This window comes from Notechis scutatus, chromosome 4 (genome assembly GCF_049901735.1).
Source record: "Notechis scutatus isolate UNSWTSFEM ecotype Mainland chromosome 4, rNotScu1.2, whole genome shotgun sequence".
Lineage (NCBI taxonomy): Eukaryota > Metazoa > Chordata > Lepidosauria > Squamata > Elapidae > Notechis > Notechis scutatus.
The window spans coordinates 70,030,416-70,049,584 of NC_142012.1; the positions used below are offsets into that span (position 1 = coordinate 70,030,416).

The 19,169-nt window shown below is 38.3% G+C and overlaps 2 protein-coding genes across 2 annotated transcripts in view; both read left to right on the top strand.

The window, feature by feature from the left end:
* Positions 1-19,169, top strand: part of CC2D2A (coiled-coil and C2 domain containing 2A) — a 1,114,036-nt gene that overhangs the window by 24,388 nt on the left and 1,070,479 nt on the right. The window lies entirely within an intron of this gene.
* OTOP1 (otopetrin 1) overlaps positions 4,150-19,169 on the top strand; it is a 101,491-nt gene continuing 86,471 nt past the window's right edge. Inside the window, exons 1-2 of the mRNA XM_026675849.2 lie at positions 4,150-5,307; positions 8,901-9,037. Coding sequence (XP_026531634.2) covers positions 4,875-5,307; positions 8,901-9,037 — 570 coding nt within the window. The 5' untranslated portion in view covers positions 4,150-4,874. The remainder of the gene's footprint in view (positions 5,308-8,900; positions 9,038-19,169) is intronic.

Below are 19,169 nucleotides of genomic sequence, written 5' to 3' on the forward strand. Positions count from 1 at the left end.
GCCTTATTCCAAGGAAAGTCCTCTTTTGAGCTGAGTATTGTTTCCCACGAATACACTTTCAATCTGAAGTCTTCTGCAGCATTACCTTGAGGTGTCAAGATTAAATGTAAAAAACACTTATAGTAATTACTTTAGTTATAAAAATGTTTATGTGTCATAATCTTCAACAGACATACCTATATATACCATGTTTCCCTGAAAATAAGACCCAACCAGAAAATAAGCACAATTTTTCAGAATGGTCGTAAAATATGCCCTGCCCCCAAAATAAGCCCCAGTTAAGATCGTCAGCCAGGTGGCTGACATGTACAGCATGTTCCCGAAAATAAGACCTAACCAGAAAATAAGCCCAAATGCATCTTTTGAAGCAAAAATAATATAAGACGCAGTCTTATTTTCAGGAAAACAAAGTATTAGGCTTTTTTTTTGTATCATGGCAAACTCGACACTATTCCAAGTGTGACCTCGCTTGTGTAGTATAAGGCAATATCATTTCTTGTGATATTTATGACACTTCTTGTGATCCCTATTTTGATAGAACCTAGATCTGCCTTTGCTGTTTTGGCAGCTGCAGCACACTGTTGGCCCATAGAACATAGAATCAGAAGGCTGGAAAGGACATCGGAGCTCTTAATAGTCCCATGCTTAAGCAAGAGTCTTTTCCCAGGCTCTCACACCCACATCAGCACTCGAGAGCACCTTATCTAGTCAAAGCCAGTCACAGAATCATGATTGCTCTTGGCTTCTATCTGACTATCCTGATATTTTAAATTTTGTTTTAACAGTCTGGGAAATGCAAAATAAAATTACTAATGCCCACATGTTACAGGTTCAGAGCAAAGCATGTTTTGTTTGAAAACTCTGGAGACGTGTTTTTAGCTTACAACAAGCTCAACATTCAAACCAACTGCTTAGACTGGCTCGTTTCTTGAGATGCAGGCATGTTTGCAAAGGACTTCGAGTAGCATCTGGAAGTTTATTGTCCTCTACTATCTTAAGCTATAATAAAAACTTATTTTCACTTTTCTTTACATAAAGGCCTTCACAGTATCTCACTTATGTTCGGTTAAATAACAGAGCTTCAACTCGGCAGAAATATTTGATAGTTTTGCAGGAGGTGCGTGTAGAGGTGGCCTCATCTGGCCCAGGTTACTGGGAGTATTTGGTTTGAAACATAGAATTTCTTCCTTTCATAATGTGATACAGCAAAAAAATGCAAATGATTGTATATTTTTTCTCATACAACAGAAAAATTGACCAAGCAAATATGAGTGAAGAATTCTATGACATAAAATTCAGTTTTTGCAATTTTTGTCCAATGCTATTAATTCTTCTGAGATATATTGGAAATCTTAAATCTATTCAGTTGGAATCCTCCTGCACAATAACCAAAACTAAGAATAGATTTCTAGGTCAATGGTTCTTCTGTTTTTTTCAGCCCTGTGTTCCTCTGGCACTTTTCTCATTCCAGATATAACTGTTTCCAGTAGATTTCATTCAATAATATAAGTCTCCTAAAATCTGTTAAAAGACCTTCTAGGTACTGACATTTTAAATTTAAATTTCATATTTTAGAAAAAACAAATCAGTTTCTCCAAGACAACCTAGCTTTCATGTTAAATGTATCTAAGCTTCTGAATATTGATCTTAGGAGTAGAGACAGATGAGTTTTAGTTGCACATGGTCAGTTTGGTGTAATAATAGCAATAACACTTAGGTTTATATACTGTTTCACAATGCTTTATACCAGCGGTTCCCAAACTTTTTCAGTCCACCACCCCCTTGGTGCTACAAACTCATCCTCAATGCCCCCCACCCAGGGGCAGAATTCAAATTTATGTGGGCATAGCCTAATTTGAGCGTGGTTTGCTGGTAACGTGGGCATGGCTTCTTGGTCACATGACTGGGTGGGCATGGTTTGGTGACTGGCAAACCAAATACAAGTGGTCCTCACTTAATGGCCAGTTGCTAAGCAAGTGTTCTAACTTATGACTGGCCTCCCCAGAACTACTTGACCTGTTTTTGGAGTTTTGACAGCCATGCACACACATATACACACACTCCCAACCCTGCTGGTGCAGGTCATTGGACTAGAATCGGCAAAGCATCTCTGATTAAATTCTAGTAGTGAATAAAATCTAATCAGAGATGCTTTGCCGATTCTTGTTTATTTGTTTTATTTGTATTTTTTTATTTTATGTTGCTGAATTGCATTGACACGCGTGTCCCTTCTTGTGCATAGCTCAGAAGCTTTTGTGATTCTTTGCAGCAAAAATTACCAACCTCTGCCTTTGCTCTACTTTTCAAATGTGCCAGCACTGCCGCGTTCTAGGTACCAGCCCCGCAGGTCCACCCCATTGAGCACAGGTGGTGTTTTTAATCTGTACTTCCAACACAAGGTCAACATCCAACCAGGGAACAAAGGATTATATAAATAAACTACTGACTTAAGAGATGGTGCTGTCAAAGGAACTTTGGATTCCCAGATCACAGTTTGCACTACCAACATGAAGGGCTTCTGGCAAGAGATGGGCTGCACCTCACAAGAACTGGGAAGAATGTTTTTGGAAAATGATTGGCTCAGCTTATCCAAAGGGCTTTAATCTAAAATTAAGGGGGAAGTGTGACCAATCTTTGGGATCCTTAGGACCTAATCCCAAGCAAAGACCCCAAGATAATCAAACAAGGAGCTATGGAGTGATGGGAAAACTTGATTATAAACCAGGAGATGTAGGAAGCATACCCATGGTGCTATAAAGGACTCAGATGTATTAGGTTTGGGGGAATAACCTTGAGGTACTATTATAGGAAGGCAAGTATGATAACTAGTTTCCATTATCAAAACCTGGTGGGATGAAACTCAGTTAGAATCTACTGCTGGAAGGATATAAACTGTTCAAAAGAAACAAACCTAACAAAAGAGGAGGTGAATTTGCATTATATGTAAGAAATCACTACACCTGTACAGAAATGCATAAAACCAAGGATGAAAGCCTCCTTGAATGCATATGGGTTAAAATAAAAGGAAAAAAGAATGACATTGCCATAGGCGTATATTACAGGCCACACAAGCAAAAAAAAAAAAAGATTAACTTTTTGCTAAGCAGTTAACTAATAGAACAAATAGCACTTAGACTTATATACCACTTTACAGCCCTCTCTAAGTGGTTTACAAAGTCAGCATATTGCCCCCAACAATCTGAATCCTCGTTTTACTGACCTTGGAAAGACGGATGGCTGAGTCAACCTTGAGCTGCTCAGAATCGAACTCCTAACAGTGAGTTAGGTCTGCATTCTAACCATTGCACCACCACTACATATATGTAGGAAACATACCATAGTAATACTGGGGGATTTAAACTACCCTGACGTCAACTGGGAAATAAATTCTGAATGAAGTGGGAGGTCAAATAGGCTCATTAGGATCCTGGCTGAAAACTTTGTCATTCAAAAGGTAGAGAGAACGAGGAAAACCTGTATTGAACTTAATCTTTACAAACAAAGATGAAATGATAGGGTGGGTGTGTGTGAAGTTGCAGGAACTTTGGGGGAAAGTGACCATGTTATATTGTAATTCCATATAATGCAGACACAAGCAATAGAACAAAATCAAAGTAGCGTCTTATACTTTAAACAGCCAGATTTCAACAAACTTAGAGCGAGCTTGGGAAGGATTCCATGGATGAAAATGTTAAAGAGGGTTCTACTCTCTGTTTTTGCTGGCAGAGGCACCATGGACCAGTCCTTTGCTGTTTTCTCTACACTAGCCAAACCCAAATCCTGCAACAGTTCATCTTTTCGTCTCCAAACATCTTAGTTGCTTTCCTCTTCTCTGCACTATTTCCAAAGTCTCAACCTGTTTTTTTGTAATGTGATGACTAAAACTGGATGCAGTGTTCCAGGTGTGGTCTTACTAAGACTTTATAAAATAGATCTTTCTACGCCTCTGTTTATATATCCATGTATTAGCTTTTTAAGCTGCTGCCGCACACTGCTGGTTCATATATAAGGGATCGTCCACCAAGGACTCACAGTTATTGTTTTTGAGCCAGGTTTCACCTAATCTCTCTTTGGACCTTTGGTTTCTCCAGCCTAAGTGTATTTGTCACGTGAAGCTGTTCTCTGTGTTCCTTATTTTCTTGAATTTGAGAAGTACTTCAGTTAGAAATATCCATGTTGTACTTGATGTTTAATTGAACTCGTATTTAGTACTGTAAACTGAAGATAGCCTGGGTCCCTACCACCGGCTCCTCACCTTCCGAGATCCTTCCAGAAACACTCGTCTGTTGGGCGCTGCCCTGCTAGAAGGCACCGGCTGCGGCCCTCTTTCCAGGAGCGCCCTATCCGGTCCAGCGTTCCCTCTCTCCTTCAGTGATCTAGCTGCTCAGATTCCCCGGAGCGCCGCCTTCGCCAACCGACGTGGAGAGCAGTGTCCCTTCAGGCGCAGTTTGAACCGAGGAAAAGGGGTCGCAGCCCAGAGTCTACGGTGACTGAAACCCGATGCTTTCTGCGTCCCGCCCGCTCCATGGCTCTGCGGCTTCTCCATCCCATAAATACTACGCAGAGACCGTATTGGGAAAGGAAGCCCTGGAGGAGTAGAGCAGGAAGGCTGCCGCGACGGGGAGGTCTTGCTGCAGAGCCGGAACTGAGCGCCCTTTCCCGCGCACTATCCGCCTCTAACAGCCCAAAGAGCGGAGGGCGGCTTCCCTGGGACAGCAATTGGCGAAGCGATTGGGAACATCGAACAAGCAATTGGGAACATCGACAGGTGCACCTGCCTGCCTCTGCTCTCCGCTCCGGAGATGCTTCCATGCTGAGCCGGCCCGCACCCTCCTCCAACAGTGGGCATCTCCAGGCAAAAGCGTTTCTCGCCCATGGGTCTCCAAAGAAGTCCCTTCGAGTCCGCCTCGACGGGCCCCCAAACCCGCGCCCAGACCAACTCCACGGCGGGTGGCTGTGAAGTGAAGAGACCAGCCGAGGAACCCCGGTTTCCGCCGATCCAGCGGCTCAGACGGGCTGAAAGCCGCCGATGGCCTCTGCTGGCCAGGGGCGGACGAAGTTGTCCGCAAAAAAGCGCCGAGACACTGAGCAGCCAGTACGGGCTGCATCTCCTGCTGGCCGGACTGCTGTTGATGTTCGCCTGGGCGGTGCACGCCGTCGGGGTGGCCAAGAGCGCCGTCCTGGCCTACCTGCTCTCCCTCATGGCGCTACAGCTCCTCTGGATGGTTTGGTACCTCTGCCGCCGCTGTGCGCACAAGAGGCTCATCCAGGACAAGGACACCCAGGCCGGGGCCCGCTGGCTCAAATGTGAGTGCGGCGGGGCGAGGGCGCGCCCGGAGAGAGGGTGCCTCCGGCTGGGAAAACGCGGGCAGCTGCTTGGCCAGGCTACCCTTGGGAAGTTAGGAACAGGCCCTGGAGGGAGCAGCAGCGGAGGTCTCCTCACCTTTGCTGCTGCCCAGAAAGGCGCGCAAATGTCCTCCGTGTTGTAGGCAGTGAAACGCGCCATTTTGAGGGTGGAGGATCCTCGCCGGTAACGTTTGGAATGGAGCGTCTGAACTCTCTGCTCTTGATGTCAGGAAGAACAACTTGAGTATAAAAACTGTGGCATGCTGGTGAAATGGGATCCCACACGAAATGCTGGCCTTCTCCTTGTTAGGGATCTAAATTGGTGGGCATCCTATAGAGGTGGTAGAACAAGGTGCTCAAATTTTGGAGGCCATGTTAAAATTATGTAGTTATTCGGTACCAACGTGGCTGCGTTTGAGTGAAATTTCCCCACTTAATCTCTCACAGAATCCAATAGAGTACTGTATGAAAATCCCGCTCTTTGAGAACCCTGCCCCAAGTAGATATACTATATGACCCCTAAGGGCGACGCTAGAAAAAAAAATCATTGGCTGTGTCACCTATGTATATTTGTTTTGACTAGATGAGTCTAACAAATATACTGATTTAAACTTGGTTTATTTTTTAAGCAAATTCAATAAAATCTCAGTTTAACAACTCCCATTAGGGTTATTTTATACACAACAAAGAAATGTGGACATCCCATGCAATAATGAACAAATCATTTTATGAGACATTTATTTACTTTCCTTTAATCCCTTTTGATTAATCAACCTCTCTTCCCAGACAGAATATAAAACTGAGATTTTACTTAATACTTTGTTTAAGGGATTACGGTAGTTTGTTCACAATAGGTTTGCATAGAGTTGCTGCCCTGGATTCTAATCCAAAAAAAAAAAAGGCCCTGATTTCATTGGGGTAAGGGACTACCAAGTAAGGGGCTACCTTTTCCTGAAGATTTTGGGGAATTATATGTTGTTGATGCTTCAGCATATGCATCCCTATTTCAGCAATTCATCTGAGATTATGCTTCATGATTTCAAATTTTATAAGAAAATGGTTATAGAAACAATGCAAAATCCATAGATTTTTTTGTTTACTTCAATGGATATTTTGGAAGAAGTTAAATGTTTGGTAAAGCTCAAGATGGAGAGTCTCAGAATAGTGATAGCTCCGCACAAATGTGATGTGTAAAAAAGTTTCACTCTCTACCCAAAGAAAGGGCCATTGACTCCATTATATACATACTGTACACATTTTTCTGTTATCTTCCTTCATGAGAACCAGAAAGATAATATTTTGGAGCAAGTATTTTAGGGTAGCCTGTAAAGTCACCAATAACATATCTTTGCATTATTGACTCCAAGCACTTCACTTATTGTGATAAATATCCTCCTAAAGGTAAGTTAGAAACCCTATTGCAAAATTTAGCAGAAGGCGGCATTCCAACTACTTCTGGAGTGGAAATGGGATGATGAAACAAAAATGTTTTTTTTTACGAAAGAAAGAAAGATATAAGATCTATTACGTCAATGAATAATGGAAACATCATGAAAGTGAGGGTGTTAATCCTTTCCCTCATGCCCTTGCTCAAAATTGTCCATTATCCCTAAGAAGCTGGTAGCTTTTTTTGGGGGGCATGGAAGATAAGTTTCACAGCAGGAAGCTTTTTTGCTATTATTTTAGTATAAGAAATGTTTTTTTTTAATGAATTTTATTAATTTTCAATAAACAAACATACACAAACAAAACACAAAACATAAAAATATAAAACTTCTTTTTGGAAAGTGGCCTAGTCCCGGGTTACATCTTTTGGTACAGACATAAATCAAGTTCATGCTCACTTTATATACCATTTCATATCTTATTTACCATTCTATATTTTCTATATGGCTTCTCCCCTCTTTTCACCCTCTTAATTTGATTTTATTTATTTCATCTCGATTTAAATCATTATACTGATATCTTTTGTCCGTTCTGTAATCATCTATTTTTCTTTTCCTATTAACACAATATTTCTCCTGTAATCACTAATTGAAGTATGACGCCTTTATATCTTTCCCCTAAATTTAACACTTAAAGTAATATATAATTCTCATTCTGATTCTGCTTAGCACGTTCTAAAACTACCTACTACATTTTAAGATAGAAAAATAATAAATTTATAATATAATTGAAACAATAATCCATAGTATATTAAACTTTATCATTTATGCATTTTTGGTATTTTGTTAAATCATATAAAGATCCAATTTTCTAACATTGTTTCAAGTAAAGATATAAGAATACAATCTTATGTACTTTTGCAGAATCTCTTTTGTAATCCTAGTCTTTTTACACATACACCCCCCCCCCCCGTCTCTTAAGAAATGTTAAGTTAAGTATAAGAAATGTTAAGTTGCTGGAAATGCCTGGTATATGAAAATTAGGAAGCTTATCTCACTTTTTAAGGCCATGTATATAACAGATAACAGTTTTGATGTATCCACAGGGAAGCTATTAAATAATTGTTTTCTTCATATATTTTCTACAGTTGCTAGAAATATATGCTAATGTATTAATTCAACATCATTTTCTGTCTGTTTGCAAACATCTTTCCACCAAATGGTAATCACCAAATCGAATTCATGTCTTCTGAACTTGATCTGTTTCTCAGTAGTTGTGCATGTGCAGAAGGTCTTAACATGATCTGTCGTACATAACCTCAAAATAACTGAGGGGAGTTAATATCTTGGGCATAGGAGAAGAGGACAATTCCAGGCAACACCACCCCACCATTGTTTAATGGTAGATCCTTTTGATACTAGTGTCTAAGGGTCTAATGATAGACCCTTTTGATACGCAAGAAAAGCCACTTTTCTTGCATATCTTGATCTCTACTGTGTGGAGAAAGGGAAATCATGCAGCAGAACGTTTCCTGTTCTTGAGAATATTTCTTGTTAATTTTAGTGTTCCATTTTTTGGGGGGAAGGATGAAAAATAACATTACTGCAAATTACTATCTGTTTTTGTGTAATTTGCTGGGTTTTTTGTGCTTAATTTTAGTTATTTTGAGTGCAATATAATTAGAAATGTAGACTATAAATTGAATCAATACAGAAAAAAATGAAAGATTTTGTCCGTATGATAAGTTACAGCTTACCAAATAGCAAAAATAATTCATCTACCTCTCACCTGCCAGATTTGGAATGCTGCAACACATCTTGGCAACATTACATGTTTTGAAGGAATTGGAGTATAGAACGGTAGGGAGAAGTTAAATTGATCTATACAGCCTGATAACCTGGTGCACAAATTTTATGTCAAGTGAATAGAAATGGGGGACATAGAATATTCTTTATTCTTGTGTGTTCAATCATACTTGGCCAATAAAGAACTACCGGTATTATTTTCTAATTCTATTCTTTTACATATACAACCCACAATTGGAAATATTGCTGCTAGCCTGTTAGATCTGGAATAGCTTCTGTGAATGAAGTTGAAAAAGGCTACCAATTGAGCTATGTTAAAGTTCTTACTTTTAGTATAATTCTTTTGTTTAACATTTGTTCCAGGTGGAATTACTTTATTTGCAATCATTACTTTAATTATGGATTCTTTCAAAATTGGATACTTCATTGGATTTTCAAGTTGCTTATCAATTACAGAAGGCATTTTTCCAGTTGCACATGCAGTTCATACACTATTGCAGGTAAAGCCATTTGGTCACTTATTATTCCAGATGTATACAACTCTTTTAGGATTGTATTATTGTTGTGTAAGAGCCTAAAATAAACTAAATTGGTTCAAGATTTTTTCACCCCTCTAATTGTATTTCCTCAAAATCCATTAAAAACAATATCTCAATTACTGTGATTAAATTGGCAAGGAAATTCCTATAAAATGAAAAGTAATTTCCTTAAAGCGTTGGTAATCCTGCATGTTTTTTCTGTTCCAGTCCATTAAGGTGCTTGAGAATTTCACAACATAACAGCCATGCTCCCATTCATTTTAGAAGGAAAATCTCCAGTAGCTGATCATTACAAGGACTGTAAAACCATTTAATTATAAAAAGTGACATTTGCTGATTTAATAGTAACATCTAGCTTCTGTTTAGGTTCCATTGAAGGTCCTTAATTTTGATAACTTAGTTTTTATAATTAACTTACTAAATACGTTTGAAAGTAGGGAAACCTGAGGCACTGTTAGTACTAATGAACCTCCATCTTGAATTAACAGTTGCACATTTAAGCAGTTTGATAAAAAGTCACATTAATATCATAATTTACGTTCACTTGCTAATAAGATGGATAAAATACTTCTTTTAAATAGATGCAATTCTGATTTTTACAACTCAGCAGGTCTCGGCTTCACTGAAATTTGGCTGAATTGATGATAGTAGCCTGCATATCCCAGGATTTCAGATATAGAAAGCAGACAGAATTGCAGAATCATCTGGTAAAAAGAAGGGAGGAGGCTTATGTTTATATATTAACAGCCGCTTCTCCAGAGATATAACCAGGGGTGGGATTCTACCGGTTCTGTCCGGTTCTATAGAACTGGATGTTATGATTCTGCACAGTTCGGAGAACTGGCAAATCACTCCCTTGGCTGGCCCCGCCTCTCCTTGCCCACACAAACAGCTGATGGATGGTGGGGTGGGGAGCTGGTCCTGGAAGCCCCGATGCCACCAGAATCGCTGCCATTGTGTTCCTTGGGCACCATTGCCACCATTGCCACTGCTGTCTTGCTTGGGGAAGTGAGGCTGGGAAGCGAGGCTGGGAAGGCTGTTTGCAGCGAGGGAAATATGGGGGGGAGCTGCGCTTCACAAATGTGACAATGGTGCTGGAATCCCCTTCTCATTTGTAAAATGTGCAAAGTTTAAAGGTGCTGCGCAGCGCAAGGCTGCTTGCAGCGAGGAAAATATGGGGGTGAGGCGTGCTTCACAAATGTGGCAATGGCGCTGGAATCCTCTTCTCATTTGTAAATTGCGCAGTTTAAAGGTGCCGCGCAGCGTGGGGCTGCTTGTGAGGGAAATACATGGGGAGCCACGCTTCACAAATGTGACAATGGTGCTGGAATCACCTCATTTGTAAAATGTGTGAAGTTTAAAGGTGCCGCGCAGCGCAAGCCTGCTCATAGCAAGGGAAATATGGGGGGAGTGGAACGCGCTGTGCAGCACCTTTAAACTTAGCGCACTTCACAAATGGCGCCTCCTCATAAATATAAAATATGTTACCAGTGGTATCTCTGCTCTTGCCACGGAGAAGAGAGATGAGAAACAGAGAGGGAGGGAGAAAGAAAGAGAAAAATATACTACTGTAAGTATTCCAGAAGCAACAAGCTCCCTTCCAGTTTCCACAGCCCCAACCAATCTCCCACGCAACAGGAGCAGAAATTTCTTTTCTTTTTTTTTAATTTTAAAAGAAAACTTTATTAGAGATTAAAAAAGAAAAACACTATGTACAATACATTAAATACAACCTTACGTTGTAGACAAAATCTATATATACAAATACATAATAAATAAACATATAAAACATATAAAACCTATGCTTCTAATTAACTAAGACGGTGTGCTTTTTTCTTGGTAATAATTTTACTACTATTATTCATTTCTTATTTAGTAAACATTCTTAATTTAACTACTCCATTCATCAAAAACATATCTTTTAATTTCCTGTTTTTTTCTCTTTAATCCACTTATACCATTTATCCCAAGCTGTAATATATCTTGAGTCTTCCTTATTCCTACGTTTTTGTGTAAGTAGGTCCATTTCAGCACAGTCAAGTATTTTCTGAGTAATCAAATTATTTGTTGGTATTTGTTTGCCCTTCCAACATTGTGCCAATGCAATTCTTGCTGCTGTGATTATATGGAGAATTAAATACTTCATTTCATTTGCATAGTCCCATTTTGACATTCCCAACAAAAATATTTCAGGTTTGAATTCTAATTGAATACTTGTAATTACTTTTATCCACAGTCTAATTTTTTCCCAATATTTTTTACTTTTTGGGCAGAGCCACCAAGTGTGGAAGAAGGTGCCCCTCGTTTGCTTACATTTCCAACACATCGGACTTATGTTTAGATAAATGTTAGCTAACCTTGAGGGTGACAGATACCACCGGTTACACATTTTATATTGATTTTTTTTATAGATTGCCAATTTTGTTATTTTGTAATTTTGATTCCAATTTTTTTCCCAATCTTCCAAATTAATATTGTGCCCTACATTCCTTGCCCATGCGATCATTGGGCCTTTAACTATTTCTTCCGCCATTTCATATTCTAACAGGTAGTTATACATTTTTGGGTTTAATTTTTCATCTATTCCCTCGAATATTTTATCTAATTGATTCAGTTTTATCTCAATCCCAAACTCTTCCATGTCTTTTTTATATCTGCCTTGAGTTGTAAATATGGCCACCACTCTATTTTCATCCCTTGTTCTCTAATTTCTTGATTCGTCATTAAACTTCCTTGGGAATTTAGTACATCATAATACGTAATATTTCTTCCAGTTTCTAGTTCGTTGGGGTGGATCAATGCCTCCATGATGGAAACCCATCCTGGGATCTTCATATAATGTTTGTGTTTAATTTCTTTCCACATCTTTAATAATGAACATCTAATTATATGCCTATTAAAGTGTGTGTAACTTTTATTTCCCGGGTTCCACATGAAGGCATGCCACCCTGCTTCCAAATCAAGCCCTTCTAGAGTTAAAACTCTTTTGTTTCTCAAATTGGCCCAATCCTTAATCCATGTTAAAATTGCCGCTTTATAATATAGTTCCCAGACAGGGAGCCCAAATCCATCTCTGCATCTATTATCTTGTAAGGAGCTTAATTTTATTCTAGGTTTTTTTCCCTGACCAAAAAAATTTCGTAGTAATTTTATTTAATTCATTTAAAAAATTTTTTTTATCTAATTTAATTGGAATATTTTGAAAGAGGAATAATATTCTTGGCAAGATGTTCATCTTAATAGTCGCTATTCTTCCTAGCATTGATAGTTGCAATTTCCCCCATTTTTCTAAATCTTTTTTTATTTCTCATACCAATTTTACGTAATTATCTTGTTTTACTGTTAAACATCTTGCCATGAGTCAAATTCCTAAATATTTAATTTTTTACAATTTGCAAGCCCATTACCTCTTCTAATTTATTTATTTTTTGTTATCATTTTAGTTTTATCCTTATTAATTGTTAACCCTGCCACATCTCCATATCTCTCTATCTCTTTAATTAATTTTGGTCTTGATTTTATTGGTTCTTCTATGAAGAACACAAGGTCGTCTGCAAATGCTTGGGCCTTGTATTCTTCATTTTTAATTCTTAATCCTTTTATCTCCATATTCTGTCTACTTTTTCTCAACAAAGTTTCCAAAGTCGTGATAAAGAGCAGAGGTGAAAGTGGACATCCCTGCCTGACTCCCTTTTCTGTTTCAAATGAATTAGTAATTTCTCCATTAATTATAACCCGGGCTTCTTGGCTTGAATATATTGATTCTAACATTTTTTCAAAATTATGTCTGAATTTCATTTCCTTTACTTGTTGCCTCATAAATTCCCAATTTACCTTGTCAAAGTCCTTTTGAGCATCCAGAAAAACTAGTGTACCCTGTTTTTCTGGATGAGCCTCATAATATTCCAGGATATCTAGTACTGTTCTTGTATTGTTTTTAAGTTGTCTTATTGGAAGAAAACCGTTTTGATCAGTATGTATATATCTACTTAGTATTTTTTTTAGTCTCTCAGCCATTAAATTCATAAATATTTTGTAGTTAGCGTTCAACAAAGAAATTGGTCTATAGTTGTTTATGTGGGTGATATCTGCACCCTCCTTCGGTATTAATATGATGTACACTTCTCTCCATGACCTTGGTAGCTCTGCCCCTTTAAGCATTTCATTGTAGTTTTCTAAAAGAATTGGGTCAAGAATTTCGCCTAAATTTTTGTATAACTCTGCAGGTAAACCATCTGTTCTGGGAATTTTGTTGTTGTTTTGTTTACTAATTGCTTATTTTATTTCCTCTATGATAATCTCTTCATTTAATCTTTCCCTTTCTTCTTCTGATAGTATTGGAATATTTTCTTCCTCTAAATACTGTTTAATTCTCTCTTTACTCATATTTTCTTGTTTATAGAGTTCACGAAAATACTGCAATACTATTTCCTTTTTCATATTGTTTTGTATCTTTCCCTCCTTATCTTGCAATTGCTGTATCCATCTCTTCTCCTTTTCCTTTCTTAACCTATATGCAAGCTATCTTCCCAGCTTATTTGCATTTTTGAAATAATTTTGCTTTACTAATTTCAATGCGCTTAAATTTCTTTCCTGTTCTAATACTGTATATCCAATTTATGTTTGGCTAATTTCCATTCATTTATAATTTGCTCATTTTCTGGTGCTAATTGTGCTTGTCTTTCCAATTTTCTAATATCATTCTGTAACTCGTTGCTTTCTTTTTCTCTTTCTTTTCTCTTTCTAGCATTATATGCAATTGTTATTCCTCCTAGATACGCTTTCGTTGTATCCCACTGATTCTATAAAGAGGTGTGTTCTTTTTTATTTACATCAAAAAACATTTCTAATTCTTTTTTTAGTTTTGCTATATATTCTTTATCTCTCAGAGTCTGTGGGTTCAACATCCACCTTCCTCTTTTTTTTGATTGACCTTTCCATATTACTATAATGGGGTTGTGATCTGCCCACATATTTGATGATATTTCTGTTCGTACTAGGTTTTTGCTTATCCATGTCATGTCAATCCATTAGCAACAGGCCTAGGGAGATTCAGGATGTTGTCTCTATTGCCATCAGGCAGGGGTTGGCTGAAAGATTCCAGCAAATCCTTTGGCCTTTAGAAAGGGCTCACTCCCTTTTCTCTTCCCAACCTCTAGGCCAGGGGTTCCCAACCTGGGGTGCTCGCACCCCCTGGGGGTGCGAGACGATATTCCAGGAGGTGCGAGAAAAGTCCAGGTAAATAATAGGATATTGGCTATATGTTGGCATTTTTATTTATTATGCAATGGATTAACTTTGTTTTCATTTTAGAGTTAAGTATCGTTATTTAGTGGCCGTCAGGGGGTGCGAGGTTTGAGTGAAATTTCTTTAGGGGTGCGGGGCGAAAAAAAGGTTGGGAACCACTGCTCTAGGCCCTTTGCACCTTCAGAGAGGATTTTATCCACCCCAGGAACACAGCTCCTTTCCTGAAATGTCCAGGCTGGCCACACCCAAAACATCTCCTCACTCTGTCCTCCCTGCCCGTACCACCAGGTCCTCTTCCCCTTTTAACTCCCTGGATCTACCCTCTCATTCCTTCATTTCTTCCTTGTCCTAACCTTTCCTGGGCTGGGGTTTTTGGAGATCTTTCTTATTTTATTACCTCTCTGACTGTTGCCACCATCATTCTACCCTTGTGTTTAGTTTTCTCATTATCTCGCTGGACATAAATCTTTTGAGCCTCTTTAAGAAGTTTGTCCATCGATTTCCCCGCCCACCCATCTATTTTTTTGTAATTTCTTTGAAATATCTGGCCATGCCTTTGTTACAAACTGAACTCAGACCAGTTGGGTATTTGTGGCCTCATCAGGGTCCATGCCAGAGTATTTCCTCATCATATCCTTAAGCCTTTGCAAGAAAGCTGCTGGGGATGCCTCTTTTTCTTGTTCTAAATCCATAGCTTTGCTCATATTCTGTGCTTTTGATACTGCCTCTTTTATTCCCCTAACAATTATATTTCTTAAATCTTCCATATTAGTTCTGTGGGCTTGATTGTTGTTATCCCAATTTGGTCTAACCAAATTTGGTCTTTGTTTGGGATATAAGGATATAAATACCTCCTACTTCCCATGTCCTCCTCCTCCTCCTCCTCCTCCTCATTTACCATAAATAATTTGGCTTTATAAGACCCCTCCTCTCGGGGCCATTTATCTGGGTTCCAAATTAGAGCATAATCTATTTCATTTTCTAGTGACTTACACTCTTTATTCTTTACGTATTCATACAAATTACTGCAGGCAAAATAATCATTTGTTCCTAATCGGGGCCAACTTAAATTTTTTTAAACAAGTTTTATTAATTCTTTTTTTTTTTAAACAAATTTTATTAATTTTAAAGACAAACAAACCATCATTAACCATTAAATACATAAACCTCTTTCCATTATAAATTTTACAAGTCAAATAAAACATTATTTTATACAACATAATTCTATTTTAGACCATTTCCATATGAACATACAAATATCTCTTATCAAATTTCTCCTTATTTCTCTTTACTCTTATTCAATTTCATTATTATTATTATTTTTCTCCATATTTATCCAATTTATAATTATCATCTATTTCTCTCTGACTTGGTTACCATTATTCTCATCCTACATTCCTGCAAGGTTTTATTAATTCTCCCACATACATAAACACACAAAACACAAAAATATAAGACATCTTTTAGGAAAGTAACTTGGCCCCAGATACCTCTCTCTATATGGACTTCAATTAAGTTCATGCTCATCTTACATGCCATTACCTATTTTATTTACCATTCTATATCTTCTATATTAGCTTCTCCACACATTTCACTCTTCTTGATTCTATCTTATTTAATTCATTTTAATTTAAGTCATTATATTTGTATCTTTTGTCCATTCTTTATTATCCATTTGTCTCATTCCCTATAGTAAAAAGAAAAAAGAATTTCTCCTGAAATCACTAATCAGAGTATGATGCCTTTCTATCATCCCCCTAAATTAACATTTAAAATAACACCTAATACCCAATCTGATTCTGCTTGGTACATTCTATCTACTAACTTTTAAAAAGAAAAATAATAAATCCAAAATGATTAAATACATATTTAAATAATAAATCTAAATATTGAATCTTATAACATTCCAATTATCTTTTCCAAAAACAAATGCTACAATAATAAGTTTATAATAGCATCAACAACTCAATATTCTAAACATTCCCTTTAATATTTTATTAGGTTTTAAAATCAATCATTACTAAACATTTCAATGCTTTAATCTCTTATTAATTCTTATAACCTTCTAATTTTCTATTTCTAATACAAATGCTACAGTACCATCTTATGTACCTTGCAGAGTCTTTTTTAAAGAAATTATACATTACCCTTTGTCCCTAAAAAAAATTCCTCTTTTCCCATCTTGTTTCAAAGCTTTGTGGCTTTTTTCCGCCTTTTCCCTTCCTTTCTTCTCCCACCAGACCTTCTTACCCCCCCCTCTCCTAGCCTCTGCCTTGTTAGCTTCCCTTCTCTGTTGTATTCCTTTTTTCTTTTGTTTTCTAACATTATATTGATTTTGCATCTTATTTTTCTCTTTCTTGGGTGTTTTTTTAAGTCTTAAGTCCTTCATTTTCCTTCCTCTCTTTCTCCTTTCTTTCTTAATTAAATTTTGAGATTCATTAAAGATGGCATCTTCTTCTTCTTCTTCTTCTTCTTCTGCTGCTGCTGCTGCCTCCATCTGTTGTTGTGTTGGTTGATAGATAGCAAGCGCCATTTCTAAAAAGAGAAAAGCTTCTTTCACAGCGTCCTTGCCTTCTTTTTTTATTTTTCCATATTCTTTTCTCAGTTCATCAACAGATAAAGCCATTATAAATCTTTTCTTTTCTTTTTTTCCTCTTTCTTCTTAAAACAACCAAGATGCTTCAAAAGTTAGAACAGTCCCAAAGTCCCAAAGTCATCAATCAGTCCAAGCCAAAACAAAGTTCTCACTTTCTCTTCCTGGGGGATGAAGTCTCATTCATCATCTTCAGGCTTGCTTCTTCGGCTCTGTGCTTCTCAGAGTGATGTGAGCTTTCAGCTGCTTCTTCCTTCTAACTGCCAGTGGGGTGTGACTTGACTGGGTGGGGGCTTGGCTGCGTTCCGATTGGGTGGGGTGTGTTCTCATTGGTTGGAGGCTTGGCTGTGTTCTGATTGGTTGGGGGGCTGGCCGTGTTCTGATTGGCTGGAGGCGTGCTCTGTTCAGGTGGGGGCTTGGCCGTGCTCAGGCTAGTCCCAGCTGCTGGGGGATTTGAGCTGGTGAGCTGGGATCTTGCTGTTTGGCTTTGAGTTCGTGGTCATGCCACATCTTCATGGTGGGGGTCAGTTCGCTTCATGTATGGCTCAGATGGGTTTGAAGTGGGTAGTGATGCAGCTGCAGTGCGGCTTCTGGTCTGTGGTCGTGTCTCATCTTCTGTGTGGGTGTGAGTCTGATTTTTACGTGGAAGTGTGGTGGTGGTATCTTGTGTGGCCCTCGGTGTGGGTCTGGTGTCATTCATCAAGTTGGGTACTCGTCTGTTCATGAGGGTGGGTTTCCAAATGGCTGGTAAGCGGGAGGTGTCATCTCTTTTATTCATGCTGTGTGGGCGTTTTTCTATCTCTATGGCTTCTCTGATTATTCTGCTGCTGAAGATTTATAGAGACTTTTATTACAACACCTTTTGGACGTGGGTATGCGGCCAATCCTTTCACAAGGGCATGGTTAGGTGGTTAACCACTCCTCTATAGGGTCAACCTTTAGCACAGCCCAAGGACTGCTAGGGTCGTCTCATCCATACACCTCTCACACAAGTCTCAGATTCTCACAGTCCTACCCAACCCGCAAAACTGCCTAGTGATGAGTGTGTTCTTACTTGACCAGAACTACTTATCCCTAGGTCTGCACGCAGAGTTGCCCAGTGGTTTCTGGCAATCCCATAAACCATGGTCCCCTTCCTTCTCTTTCCGTTTTCAACCAACCTCTATTTTAAACACGGATCTGTGTCTCGTTCCGCATTCCCAAACAGCTGACCCAACTGTGAACCGTTGAAGCTCAACAGGGTATGCCATCCTCACCCGACTCTGCTGTCCAGGGCATCAGAAGAGAGCAGATGCCCGCATTCTCCACCAATTGTTGGAAATGACTCCAAAGAACAAAAACTTGGATCGGTGAAAGCACAGAGATTTTATTTGTAAGCTTAAATCAAAGCAGACAAAAGTGAAAAAGCTGTTTGCAAAGAGCGATAGGATCTTAGCTTAATTCAACATGAGGTTTAAGCCAAATACCATACCTTAAGATTTCAAAACGTACTTTATATACAGTTTCATCTCGTCACCTAAGTTCCCTCATTCTTTGAGACTCATTCCCTCCCAAGTTCAAACTCATTGGATTTGCCCTCAGGTATTGCAGCTAATTCTAGGATGTCTCCAGGTAGAATTGTCTCCTTCCATTATGTTCTCATCTGTACCCCTCTGTACCTCTTAATTTGGCTGCCCACGTGGCATCTTTCCTTAGTGTTAAGGAATGTAGCATCCCCTCATCAGGGCCTCTTTCTAAGCTCATCATATACTACCATTTTCCCAGAGAGATTATAACAAAAAAACCAAAAACCCCACTGAACATAATAATAATAATATAAAAGGCATATACATAAGATAAAAATATCAAAAGGCTTAACAATGGAGCATGACAAAAGTATAAAAGCAAAGCATGTGTATACAGGGAAATATATTTCATTTGATAACAGATTAACAGAATTGGAAGGGACCTTGCAAGGTCATCTAGTCCAACCCTCATTTGTGAAACCTTTAAGCATCTTATATACCATTTTATTTTTGAATTTACTTATTTCTTACACTTGCCTTTATTAATTGTTTTTCTTTTCTAATTGCTACTAATAATTTTTTGTCATTTCTTTATTGTCCTGAAGATGATACTAGAATAGAATAGAATAGAATAGAATTCTTGATTGGACACACGAGGAATTTGTTTTTGGTGCATATCAGTGTTGGTGTTCTCAGTGTACAGTGTACATAAGAAAAAAATAAAATACATTCATCAAGAATCATAAGA